This window comes from Lutra lutra, chromosome 8 (genome assembly GCF_902655055.1).
Source record: "Lutra lutra chromosome 8, mLutLut1.2, whole genome shotgun sequence".
Taxonomy (NCBI): Eukaryota; Metazoa; Chordata; class Mammalia; order Carnivora; family Mustelidae; genus Lutra; species Lutra lutra.
In genome coordinates this window covers 53,442,506-53,455,473 of record NC_062285.1, presented here as the reverse complement: position 1 = coordinate 53,455,473, position 12,968 = coordinate 53,442,506, and the positions used below count along the sequence as shown (strand labels likewise).

General features: G+C 35.5%; 1 protein-coding gene and 1 pseudogene across 1 annotated transcript; both read left to right on the top strand.

The window, feature by feature from the left end:
- Positions 1-1,760: 1,760 nt before the first annotated feature.
- LOC125106454 (olfactory receptor 6C3-like) lies at positions 1,761-2,693 on the top strand (annotated as a pseudogene).
- An 8,270-nt stretch (positions 2,694-10,963) lies between these two features.
- On the top strand, positions 10,964-11,902 carry LOC125107098 (olfactory receptor 6C1). The gene has a single exon (XM_047741792.1). The coding sequence runs from the start codon at positions 10,964-10,966 to the stop codon at positions 11,900-11,902; it is 939 nt and encodes a 312-aa protein (XP_047597748.1).
- The last annotated feature ends 1,066 nt before the right edge of the window (positions 11,903-12,968 follow it).

Here is a 12,968-nt window from a genome sequence, read left to right as displayed (position 1 = left end):
TCTCTCACTGTGTCACTCTCTGTCAAATAATAAATTAAAAAAAAAAAAAAAAAAGAATTGTTTTGCCACAGCTGTGGTTTTCTTTTTCAACATACCTTTGGCTATTTGGGGTCTTTTCTGGTTTCATACAAATTTTTGGATTATTGGTTCCAACTCTGTGAAAAAAAGTTGATGGTATTTTGATAGGCATTGCATTGACTGTATGGATTGCTCTAGGTAGCACAGGCATTTTAACATAATTTGTTCTTCCAATCCATGAGCATGGAATGTTTTTCCAATTCTTTGTGTCTTTCTCAATTTCTTTCAGAAGTAACCTATTTTTCTGAGTACAGATTTTTTGCCTCTTTGGTTAGGTTTATTGCTAGGTATCTTATGGTTTGGGGTGCAATTATAAATGGGATCAATTCCTTACTTTCTCTCTCTCTTGTCTCATTACTAGTGTTTAGAAATGGAACTGATTTCTGTACATTAATTTTGTATCCTGCCACATTGCTGAATTACTGTATGAGTTGTAGGAATTTTGGGGTGGAGTCTTTGCAGATGACATGATACTCTATGTGGAAAACCCAAAAGAGTGAGCATTTTGATATTTTACTTTGCTCAAAATGTGTGTCTATTTCTAAAGGAAGACAATGCTGATCATCAGAAAAAAATTAAAACAGGAAAATAAGGCACAATACAGCACTGACACTTATCACCTACTCATTTGACCAGTTCATGTTATAAAATAAAATCAGCAAATATTGGGAACCTATAGGACAAAGGAAATTCTGTTTACCAAGATAAAAAGAGAACAACACAGGTGAAAGCCATATAGACTAGTTTTACAATTTGTGTTTTCTATAAAGTAAATCTTAGAATTTTCTATATTCTACCTATTTATTCTTCTAGAAAGAAGGCAATGAGACATGTTGGAATTTAAAAACTCCTTTATGAATGCCTTCTTGTTCTCAAACATGTTTAAGATTGAAAAGACCAAATGAACATAGTTGCAAAACAAAATTAATTGTTAATTTACAAAAAGAACATTAAAATGATAAAAATAGATCAATATGTAATATGAACTATATTATTGATCTAGGTCTATCTATGTGAGTATTAATTAGTATCTCTGGCTTCACTAGTGTTTGCCATAAATTAGGATGTTTACTTTTATTTACAACCAAGATAATTCTAGTCTTATATTTCTGTGATTGGAAACACATTTATTTCTGCAGAACATATTTAAAAGAATGCACCTTAAGAATAAAATAATTAAGCTATTCTTAAGATCTCTAATCATGTTGGGTCTTTAATTTCCATCAAAGCTTTATAAAACAAGAAGGTATTTTAAAGGCCTCTAAATTAAAACTCAAAATTAGATATTTCACTCCTAAGAGCACACAATCTTGGAAACTGGAACGTGGTGTCTCAATATGTAAATCCAAATATAATTACTGTGTTGCTGTAGAAACATAAGAGAGCTACTGCACATATTGACCATTTGGGTACAGGTACGGGTCTTACATAAAGGCACTCAAGAGGGGAATTTTAATAGAACTGTGAATACAATTTTCCTTATCAAGAGAGGTTGTGTATATTATTTGTGACAGACAAAAATGCACACAAGAAAAAGTTCCATTGCTTCATTTCATATGGACTACTAATATGAACATTAAAATTTTTAAATCTTCAATTCCTTTACTATTAACATACACTTTTTTTTAAAGTCTTGTTGCCCAATAGTAGAGTAGATTTTGCTTAAAGAAAATAAAAGCAGCATGAGAAACCATACAATGTTTACAGAGTTCATACTTGGGCATCTCACAAGACCCACAGCTTCAGGTTGTAATCTTTCTTTTTATTTATGGCTTATATATTAAGTGTCACTGAAAAAAAAAAATTATCATCCTCACCTGGATAGAATGACATCTCAAGACTCCTAAGTTTCACTTCCTGCAGAATTTCTCCTTCTTAGAAATCACATTCACCAGTGTCTCTATCCCCAGATTTTGGGGGGCAATCATTACAAATGCCAAGACCATTTCCTATAACAATCGTTTAGCTCAACTACTTTTCTTCATCTTCATGGGTATTTCTGAATTTTTTCTTCTCACTGCCATGTCTTTTGATTGATACATTGTCATTTGCAAGCATCTTCATTACACCATGATCATGAGCAAAAAAATATGCACCCTGTGTGTCTTTGGGTCCTGGCTAGGAGGATTTCTTACCATTTTCCTACCACTCATGTTCATCCTCCAGCTAGATTTCTGTGCTTCCAATGTAATTGATCATTTCTCTTGTGACTATTTGCCCATTTTACAACTCTCATGCTCAGAGAGTTGATGGCTTTTAGAGATGATTGGTTTTATTCTGCTTTTGTCACTCTGCTCTTTACTTTAGCATTAGTGATTCTCTCCTACCTGTACATCCTTAGTATGATCCTGAGAATCCCACCTGCTAGTCGGAAGAAAAGGGTTATCTCCAATTACTCCTCTCACTTGATCATCATTTCCGTCTCTTATGGGAGTTGTATATTCATACATGTCAAGCATTCAGCAAAAGAAAGAGCATCACTGACCAAAGGAGCAGCTATTCTCAACACCTCAATTGCCCCCATGTTGAACCCTTTTATTTATAGCCTGAGGAACCAGCAATTAAAACAAGCTTTCAAAAACTTGCTGCATAAAGTACTGTTTTCTAGAAACTAATGAAAGTATGTATTAACATGAATAGATGTTATCGTGAAGATCCAATAAAGGGCAAATAAAATTTCAACTTCTAGAGTATCCTCCAATATCCATCTCACAGATACCTGCCATGTTGTGTTCATTTCCTTAAGCTTACTGTGAGACCTGAAGTAACTGTGTTATGTCTTTCTTTCAAACCCTCTATAGGTTCCATTTCCTTATTGATTTACAATGCCAAATAGAACATTAGTGGCTATAAAGCAAGAATCATTTTCCTGAGTGTTCCAAGTAATAAAAATACTTATTTTTACTATAAAGACTTGAGTAAAGCTCATTTCATTGATTTATTCTTAAATTTTTTGTTGTTCCTAATATCACATTTTCTTTTTTTCTTATATTTTTGTTCTTAAAGCTATAAAAAGTATGAAATAAATTATGTAACAACCATATTTTGTGCACACTAGCTGCATATCTGTCCAGTTCTTCCCACTCAGTTGAGTGTTTATTTCACAGCTTATAGGTTATTTTATAGTCACACATCTTTTACCTTCTAGTTATGCTTAAGGCATGTGTTATGTTCTTTTAATGTACTACCCTTGTTTAACTGTATTATTATTATTTTTTAAAGATTTATTTATTTGAGAGAGAGAGAGAGAACATGAGCAGGGAGAAGAGGAGAGATAGAGGGAGAGGGACAAGCAGACTCTCTGCTGAGTGGGGAACCTGATGTTGGGCTGAATTCTAGGACCCTAAGATCATCACCTGAACTGAAGCCAGATGCTTAACCAACTGAGCCACCAGACACCCCATTTCTGTGTAATTTGTTTAAATATGCAACAGATGAAGATATAGGCAGTCACCATTACACCTATGCCACACGAGTGTTTGATAGGAATTTTTAAATAATAATATCTCTTCTATAGAGAACAATTGTTCTGTGCCATATGCTCAACCATATATGTCCTAAATAATATCATGTTTAATCTTCACAGATATATGGCAACATAGAGTTATTATCTCTGTTACAGGTGTGCAAAGTGATGCTTGGAAAGGTTGAGTAATTTTCCAGAGGTCTTGAAGTATAACAGCCAATGTGATAACTGGCTTGTAAAACAAAACAGAGATAAAAAGTTGTGTTTCTTTCATGCATATTTAAAATTGTGGGAACTTGAAAATATCTATAGCTTTTACTTAGGATCTGTACAATTTTATTGGTGTTTTACACTCACATTATATCATTTAAGCATGATTATATTATTATAGTCGTGACAGGAAAGGTACTAATTCCTAGTATTATACTTGGCATATAAATTAGAATTTTATTTTGTTTTATTTTATTTTAAGATTTTATTTATTTACTTGAGAGAAAGAGTAATGAGTGGATGACACGCAGAGGGAAAACTAGGCTCTACACTGAGCAGGAGAGCCAGATGCAGGGTTTGATCCTGGGACTCTGGGATCATAACGTGAGCTGAAGGCAGACACTTAACCGACTGATCCACCCAGGCACCCCTACATTAGAATTTTAATCAATCAAAACAAGAAACTCTTCAACATCTATTGCTGGTGAGCAACAGAGCAAGGAGAAAATATATTAAGTGTTAGTAGTAATACTAAACATTCTTATTGGAAGGCAGATGAAAAATATGGAGTAAAGAATGGACTTAGTATTATGCAAGAGATTATCTGTTTTTAAAAAAATGGCATGGGGTTGGGGCGCCTGGGTGGCTCAGTGGATTAAGCCGCTGCTTTCGGCTCAGTTCATGATCTCAGGGTCCTGGGATCAAGCCCCACATCTGCCTCAGCATCCCTGCTGAGCAGAAAGCCTGCTTCCCCCTCTCTCTCTGCCTGCCTCTCTGCCTACTTGTGATCTCTCTGTCAAATAAATAAATGAAATCTTAAAAAAATGGCATGGGGTAGATACACATTCAGTAGAGATATGCATTAGGAACTAGATTTTATCTATTAATCTCTGAAAAATAATATCAAGGGAAACAAACTTTACCTAGTGTGGTTGCTTGCTTGCTTTTTTTTTTTTCCTGTCTCACTGGACACTGTCCCAGAAGCTTCATTTTCAAATTCAATATTATTGTGTATGATGTTTTATATTCCTTAGTGTTTTGTGTATAGTCCTATTCTGGCAATTTTGATTCACCGAATTATTCCCAGTGAGCCAGCAGCAGAGAGAACAGATAAAACAATAAGTAGTTTATGCTACATAAAATCTATGTAGAAACCATGCCAGACAGTTTTAAAACACCTTTTGATATTTTTTCTTCCTCATCTATTTGCTCCTTTCTCATTCTCTGTACTCAAAGAAATACGCTTCCTCTAGATAAAATGGAAAATTTAAGACAAAAACATTAGCAGTAGAAAGCAAAGTGGTTCACTGAGAGGAAGTGTGTCCGGGAATGCTGGATTTCCCTGGATTACAACAATGACAGCTGCTAATATTTTTTATGTTCCAGCCATTCTGCATGTTCGTGAGCCTGTATGAAAATCAGAGGTAAGTCAGACATATAGAAAGCAATGGAGTCTCCCAAACTATATCATTACATCATTACTTATCAGCTCAACCTTTAACTAGATTAAATAGGGTATACCGGAGTTCTATTTTGCAAGTGGGTATAGAAGTCCATGTTTTGTTTTATTAATCAATTTTTTCATTCTCTATTAAATAAAAGGCAGGAAATTACCATCTCTGTGCCTGTTTTTCTAAACAGGCTAGGTAGTACCTTCTTTAAGAGAATAGACTTTAATTTTAGGTAGTCCCTGATTACATTGAACAGTTGTTAGTTATATGAATATATCTAAGGTACAAAACCAAACTGACCCCAGTTCTTCATTTGGGAATAAAGATAAAGTTGCATAAGTGTGTCATGATGAAGACTGAATGAGATAGAATATATAAATCTTTAGTATGCCATTGGAATACATAATGCCTTTCTTTAAACACAGTTACTAGGAATATTCTGCCCAAAGTTGGAAATCAATTCTAACTATAGGAAGATAAATAAACCAGCTCTTCTTAAAGCATATTTAGTACCACATGGTTTATACAGCACTTTCATTTATATTATTTCAATTAATTCCCAAAATATGCTTGAAATTTCATGTACAAGGTAAAGAGAGAAAATGGATACCTAAGGAAATGAAGTACCATTCAAAATCACAAATCTATTAAGTGGCCCATTTATATTTTTAACCCACATTTTTCTAACTGCAGAGCCCATATACTTTCTGCAATAGCAATTTACCTTAGAGTGTCATAAGTAAGAAATTAATAGGATATTTATACCATGATCTTATTATGAGTTTATGTATTTTTCCTTTTTTATTTGATTATTGCTGAGTAGAGAATGGAACAGTGTTGTTTTCAGAATGAAACCTTGAAGGTACTTCGTGGCCATCTTATTTAACAAATACGAAGTATTATTGCTAACTTTCATTTTGAATAACTCAAAGAGTATGCCTCAGGGGTTCTTAGAAGCCGGTCCTTGATTTTGACCAAATGGGTGGAAGATAATTTAAGCTGAATCTAAACCATGTTCTTCCAAGGGAAATATGGATCTCTGTTCAGAAATAAAAAGATGGGCTAAATTCTTAGACATATCCTTTATACTCTGCATGAGTACATCCTTGGGATAGCTTCAGGCTTGAGGAATCATATGCACCTTGTTAGACATTGAGGTTTTTTCTCCCCAAAGCCTGCTGAATGAAAGAATGAATGAATGAATAATATCCATCAGGCATAGTTGATGTTGGTAAATGAATACTGTTCATTGAATTTTCATTAGCATTTTTACACAAGTAGTATAGTATACCTCCTCCAATTCTGTGATATTGGACCATTTTCATTGACAGTTTCTTTAAGTATGTTCTCTGCTCCTACAAAATTGAACTATTAGTACTGATTTTCAGTGTTGTTCACAGGAACCTTTTCTTATCTATTAATACCTTCTTTCTTGGTTTTTCATTTATTCCCTCAAAGGTTTAATCAGTAGCCAAAATATGTAAGTCAGTCATGGTATTATTTTTCAGAATAGTCTTAAAATTGATAGGAAATCTAAAAGGAAAAAAGAATATGCAAAAAAAATGAAATAAGGGTAAAAATACAGAGGAGTGGCACATTATTACCTATGGAAGAGTAATAATATACTTTTTTAAACTGGATCTCCAATTTCAATAAAATAGTGCAGAAATTCCAATCTTGAGATTTAAACCAAATATTGCTTATTTATTGAAAATGTATTTTAAGACTTCCAGGTGTTATGAAAAGCTAGTGCTATCAATGATAAACCCTGATGAAGGAAGAGAACTGCTGGTGAGCAAAATACAGTTAATTAAAGGAATGAATGCTAAAGAAATTTAATGAAAGTAATTTAAAAATAATGTCTTATAATTTTTTTAATTACATATCAAAATATGGCTTCTTCTATATGTCCTTTGTCATAATTTACTTGATATGGGGATTTTAGGCCCAGTGAATACATATATCTTGAAAAGTAGGTAAACTCAGAAAAGACATCATGGGTTGTTTTTTTTTTTATTGTGTTTTGTTAGTCATCATACAGTACATCATTAGGTTTTGTTGTAGTGTTCCATGATTCATTACTTTTGTATAACACCCAGTGCTCCATGCAATCTGTGTCCTCCTTAATACCCATCACCAGGCTCACCCATCCTCCTACCCCTGTCCCTTCTAAAACCCTCAGTTTGTTTCCTGGAGTCCATAGTCTCTCATGGTTCATTCCCCACTCCATTTTCTCCCCCTTCATTTTTCCCTTCCTCCTCTTAATGTCCTCCATGCTATTCCTTATGACCCACAAATAAGTGAAACTATATGATAATTTAATTTAATTTCTCTGACGATTTATTTCACTTAGCATAATCTCCTCCAGTCCAATCCATGTTGATGTAAAAATTGGGTATTCATCCCTTCTGATGACTGAGTAATATGTCATTGTATATATGAACAGATCTTGTAAAACAAAGATTCAACCTACATACTACACAGCCAAGAATTGGGCATATAATAGAGAACTTCACATGATGGGTGTCTGTGATGCAAGAACAAACTCAAAATGAATGAATGAATGAAGAAGACAAATGTTTATTTTAAGCCTCCTATGATATGACTCTTTCAGACACTGGACTGTGTTGCAAAGGCTTTCAATGTCAGACTCTGTCCTAACTTTCAGACATACGCAACATAGTGGCGGTATTCACAGGATATTTCAGCACAGATGTGACATGGACTAGGAAGAATCTCTGGAAGATTTTTATGAGACTCACACAAAGAGTAATAAACCTATTGTTATGGGAATAAGGAAGAAGGTGATTTGGAGTGTTCCTGAAATCTGCTACCCACAAGGCTACTTACATACACATATTCTATTTAACACAAGTTTCAGTCATTGTCAGAAAGGTTACTCTTACTGAGGAACAGCAGAGAAACAAAGTGGATATCAGTAGCCTTTGGTAGCAATGATGAAGTGTTACAAATATCCAACATGTCTCAAATGTGGTGACCATATCTTAGCTGAATGAAAGCAGTGAATTGTTGAGGGTATGATGGAGTGCAGGAGACAGATAAACCATGGTGGGGAGAGGTCACCATGTTCACAAAGTGGAAAAGTAAAGCTAAAATTCACTTGCCCAGAGCCTCCCAGATACTGTACAACCAGATGATTCCACCTCACTTTTTTGTTGTTGTCATTGCTCCTATGTGATTTTCTTGCTGTTACTTTATTCATTACTATTACTTAAGACAAAGCTTTTAATACAGGACTCCATCTTAATCCTGAAGCTTTTCACCAAGGGATTTCTCCATTGAACAATCCTTATGTAGCTTTTTTTTATTTCTTTATTTATATATTCGACACAGAGAAAGAGAGGGAGGGAAAGAGAGAGCACAAGCAGGGCGAGAGGCAAAGGGAGAGAGAGAGGCAGGCTCCCCATTGAGCAAGGAGCCTGATGTGGGGCTTGATCCCAGGACTCTTGGTCATGGCCTGAGCTGAAGGCAGATGCTTAACTGACTGAGCCACCCAGGCACCCTAATCCTTATATAGCTTTTTTTTCATGTAAAGCACTTTTCCAAATGCTTCACATATTAACTCATTTAATACTCACAATAACTTTATAAGAAAGGCCTGCATAGAAGACATGAACAGATATTTCTGCAAAGAAGACATTTAGATGGCTAACAGATGCATGGAAAAGTTCTCAACATCACTTGGCATTAGAGAAATACAAATCAAAACCACAATGAGATATCATCTCACACCAGTCAGAATGGCTAAAATTAACAAGTCAGGAGCTTTTGGGGCACCTGGGTGGCTCAGTGGGTTAAAGCCTCTGCCTTCAGCTCAGGTCATGATCCCAGGGTCCTGGGATCGAGCCCCACGTCGGGCTCTCTGCTCCGCAGGGAGCCTGCTTCCTCCTCTCTCTCTCTCTCTCTGCCTGCCTCTCTGCCTACTTGTGATCTCTGTCTGTCAAATAAATAAATAAATAAAATCTTTAAAAAAACAAACAAACAAAAAAAACAAGTCAGGAAATGACAGATGCTGGCGAGGATGCGGAGAAAGGGGAACCCTCCTACACTGTTGGTGGGAATGCAAGCTGGTGCAGTCACTCTGGAAAACAGTATGGAGGTACCTCAAAAAGTTGAAAAATAGAGCTACCTTATGACCCAGCAATTGCACTACTGGGTATTTACCCTAAAGATACAAAGGTAGTGATCTTAAGGGGCACGTGCACCCAAATGTTTATAGCAGCAATGTCCACAATAGCCAAACTATGGGAAGAGGCTAGATGTCCATCAACAGATGAGTGGATAAAGAAGAAGTGGTATATATATACAATGGAATACTATATACAATGGAATACTATGCAGCCATCAAGTGAAATGCAAGCTCGCCATTTGCAAAGACATGGATGGAACTAGAGGGTATTATGCTGAATGAAATAAGTCAATCAGAAAAAGACAATTATCATTTGATCTCTTTGATATGAGGAATTTAAGAGGCAGGGAGGGAGGTTGTGGGGGACAGGGAAGGAAAAAATGAAACCAGATGGGATCGGGAGGGAGACAAACCATAAAAGACTCTTAATCTAATGAAACAAACTGAAGGTTGCTAGGGCGGTGGGGAGCTATGGATAGTGTGGCTGGCTTATGGACTTTGGGGAGGGTATGTGCTATGATGAGCGCTGTGAAATGTGTAAACCTGATGATTCACAGACCTGTACCCCTGTGGAAAATAATACATTATATACTAATTAAAAAAAAGAAAGAAAGAAAGAAAGGCCTGCATGCAGAAGAATAAATTGTATTTATAGAAGAAATGCAGACATGGTTTCAGGCTAGTAATAAGCTTGGACTTATGCCTAGATAGCCTCACTCTTACTAATGGAAATAACTATGGTAATATCATTTAATATAAAAGAAAGAAATTAAAGTGTACTATCTTAAAACCACATACAAGTAAAGAAACTATTTGCCTGAGTTTTATTGGGGAATGTTTACCTAACTCTTTAGCTGGGGGACATACTTCAATAATAATAGTAATAATTATTATTTTCAATAGAAAAAGAAGGCATTTGTATACGCATACAGGTCATAATAATTACAGATAGCCTGGAACATTATAAACTATAGCAAGGGATTCAGATGGGATTAAACTCAGTTCTACACTCTCCAGCTTAAATTATTTCCTGCCTCTTTCTCCCCTCTATCTCTAACTTCTAAAGTTGCTGGTGGCAATGACAAGTATATCTGACTGGTGAGATAGGAGGAGTTGGAAAAGCTGAGTGTTAGCAAAAGGACAAAACACTCACAAGTCATTAAAAAATACAGGCTCTTTCCCATTTCTGAGGATTCTCAATGTAATTAAGCTTTAACTTACAGAGAATGGGAAACTAGTAAACAATCAGAGCAAAAGCACAAAGATGGTCTTCGATGGGAAAAAACCTCATGGGCACATCTTTGAAAGCTACCACGTGTTATTTGGAGTCAGAAAAGCCTGAGAAAACTCCTTGCTCTAGCCCTTTTAGCTCTGTAATATTGAATATTTTCAAACTTGCTATAACTGGAGATTTCACTGGTAAAAGAGAGGAAATTAATGGATCCTTGTTATCAGTTCAAGTAAATTCTCATCTGTAGATGGAAACATGTACTATTTCAGCCAAATTCTGGCTCCACACTTAGACCTTTGCTAATCCTCTCTTCAAATTTGTTCCTTGTGTTTTCTCCTAGAGATCTGGCAGGAGAACAACAAATACGCAACTGGAGAATGAGAAACCACACAGAACTAACAGAGTTCATCCTCCTGGGATTGTCAGATGACCCACAGCTTCAGGGAGTGATCTTCGTCTTTCTGTTCATCACCTACATGCTCAGCATCACTGGGAACCTGACCATTATCACCCTTACCCTGCTGGATGCTCACCTCCAGACACCCATGTATTTCTTCCTCAGAAACTTCTCCTTATTAGAGGTTTCATTCACCACTGTTAGCATACCCAGTTTCCTGGGCACCCTGATTACAGGAGATAAAACCATTTCCTTTAATGATTGCATTGCTCAGTTATTTTTTTTCATTCTGTTGGGAGTCACTGAATTTTACCTCCTGGCTGCCATGTCCTATGACCGTTATATTGCCATCTGCAAACCTCTGCATTACATGATCATCATGAATCCCAGAGTCTGCATACTCCTTGTCTTCTCTTCATGGCTGATTTCATTCTTAATCATATTCCCTGCACTCATGTTGCTCTTAAACCTTAATTACTGTAGGTCTAATATTATTGACCATTTTACCTGTGATTATTTTCCCCTGCTGCAACTTTCTTGTTCAGACACAAAATTCCTAGAGATAATGGGGTTTTCCTGTGCTGTGTTTACTTTAATGTTCACTCTGGCATTAATATTTCTATCCTACATATATATCATCAGAACAATTTTAAGAATTCCTTCTAATAGTCAGAGGACAAAGGCCTTTTCCACCTGTTCATCCCACATGATTGTCATCTCCATCTCCTATGGCAGCTGCATTTTCATGTACATTAATCCAGCAGCAAAAGACAGAGTGTCTCTGAGCAAGGGTGTTGCTGTGCTAAACACCTCAGTAGCCCCCATGTTAAACCCTTTTATCTACAGTCTAAGGAATGAGCAAGTCAAACGAGCCTTCATGGACAGGGCAAGGAAGATTGTATTTTTCTCAAGCAAATGAAATACTATGGTACATGAATTAGACACACCCATTGCAAGCAGTTTAAGATATACAAAAATGATGTGTTCGTTGTGGCAGCACATATATAAAATATGCAAAAATTAAGTCTGAGCAACTTCTTTAATTTACAATGACCTTCCTGTCATCCTATTCATTACTTCTTTCTAACAGTTTACAAGTACATTTAATATATTTCCCATTCAATTGGTATAACTTCATATGCCTGCCTGGTTTTCGTTCTTCTGAACCCATTGTTAGTTGAAACTTCTCGAACACTAATTATTTTAATTCAGAAAGGTGTACTTTGAGATTTATTTGGGAAAACAACTATCACCCAGAATGGAAAGGATGTTGTATAATTATTGATATGATATTTTCCTTATTCTATACAGACAATATAATCTTTCATTCTCATTGATCTTTGTCAGAAATCCCTTCTCCATCTTGCAGTTCCTCTAGGAAAAATTTTTCAAATGCCATATGATTTTTTGAAAATTGTGAATGTTTTCATTTAAAAACCAAAATATTGCTTACCTAATAGAGTATGTCCATATAATCAACCTATTGCTAAAATTTAAAAAAGCATAGATCTTTAAGAACATAAATAGACCTCCATATTTCCAAATCCCATAATGACTCAGTAGATATAGACAGATATACAGGGCAGATACATGCATGCATACATCCACAGATACACAAATACTGTAGAAATTAGTGAAGAAATAGCTGTTTTAGATGTGTAGGATAAGTTCACTTTCTCTATTTCCATAGAATGTCAGCTCTGAGTTCGTATACAATGGAATATATATGTATAGCTTTTTTTAGTTTTGGGCTAGTTTGAAACTGGGCATGTATCTAAATTTTTAATGCTTAAACCATAAAATCATTTAAGTTTTGTAGAAAATAAATACTTCATAACAGAGCAAAACTTAGAATTTCAGCAGTTGAAATACTCGTCCACTCATTCAGCTTAAAGTATTAGGTGCCTAAGGTATTTTGGATGATGTGTGTGTATGCATGTGTGTGTGGGGGTGTGTGTGTGTGAGAAAGTGAAAGAAGATTATGG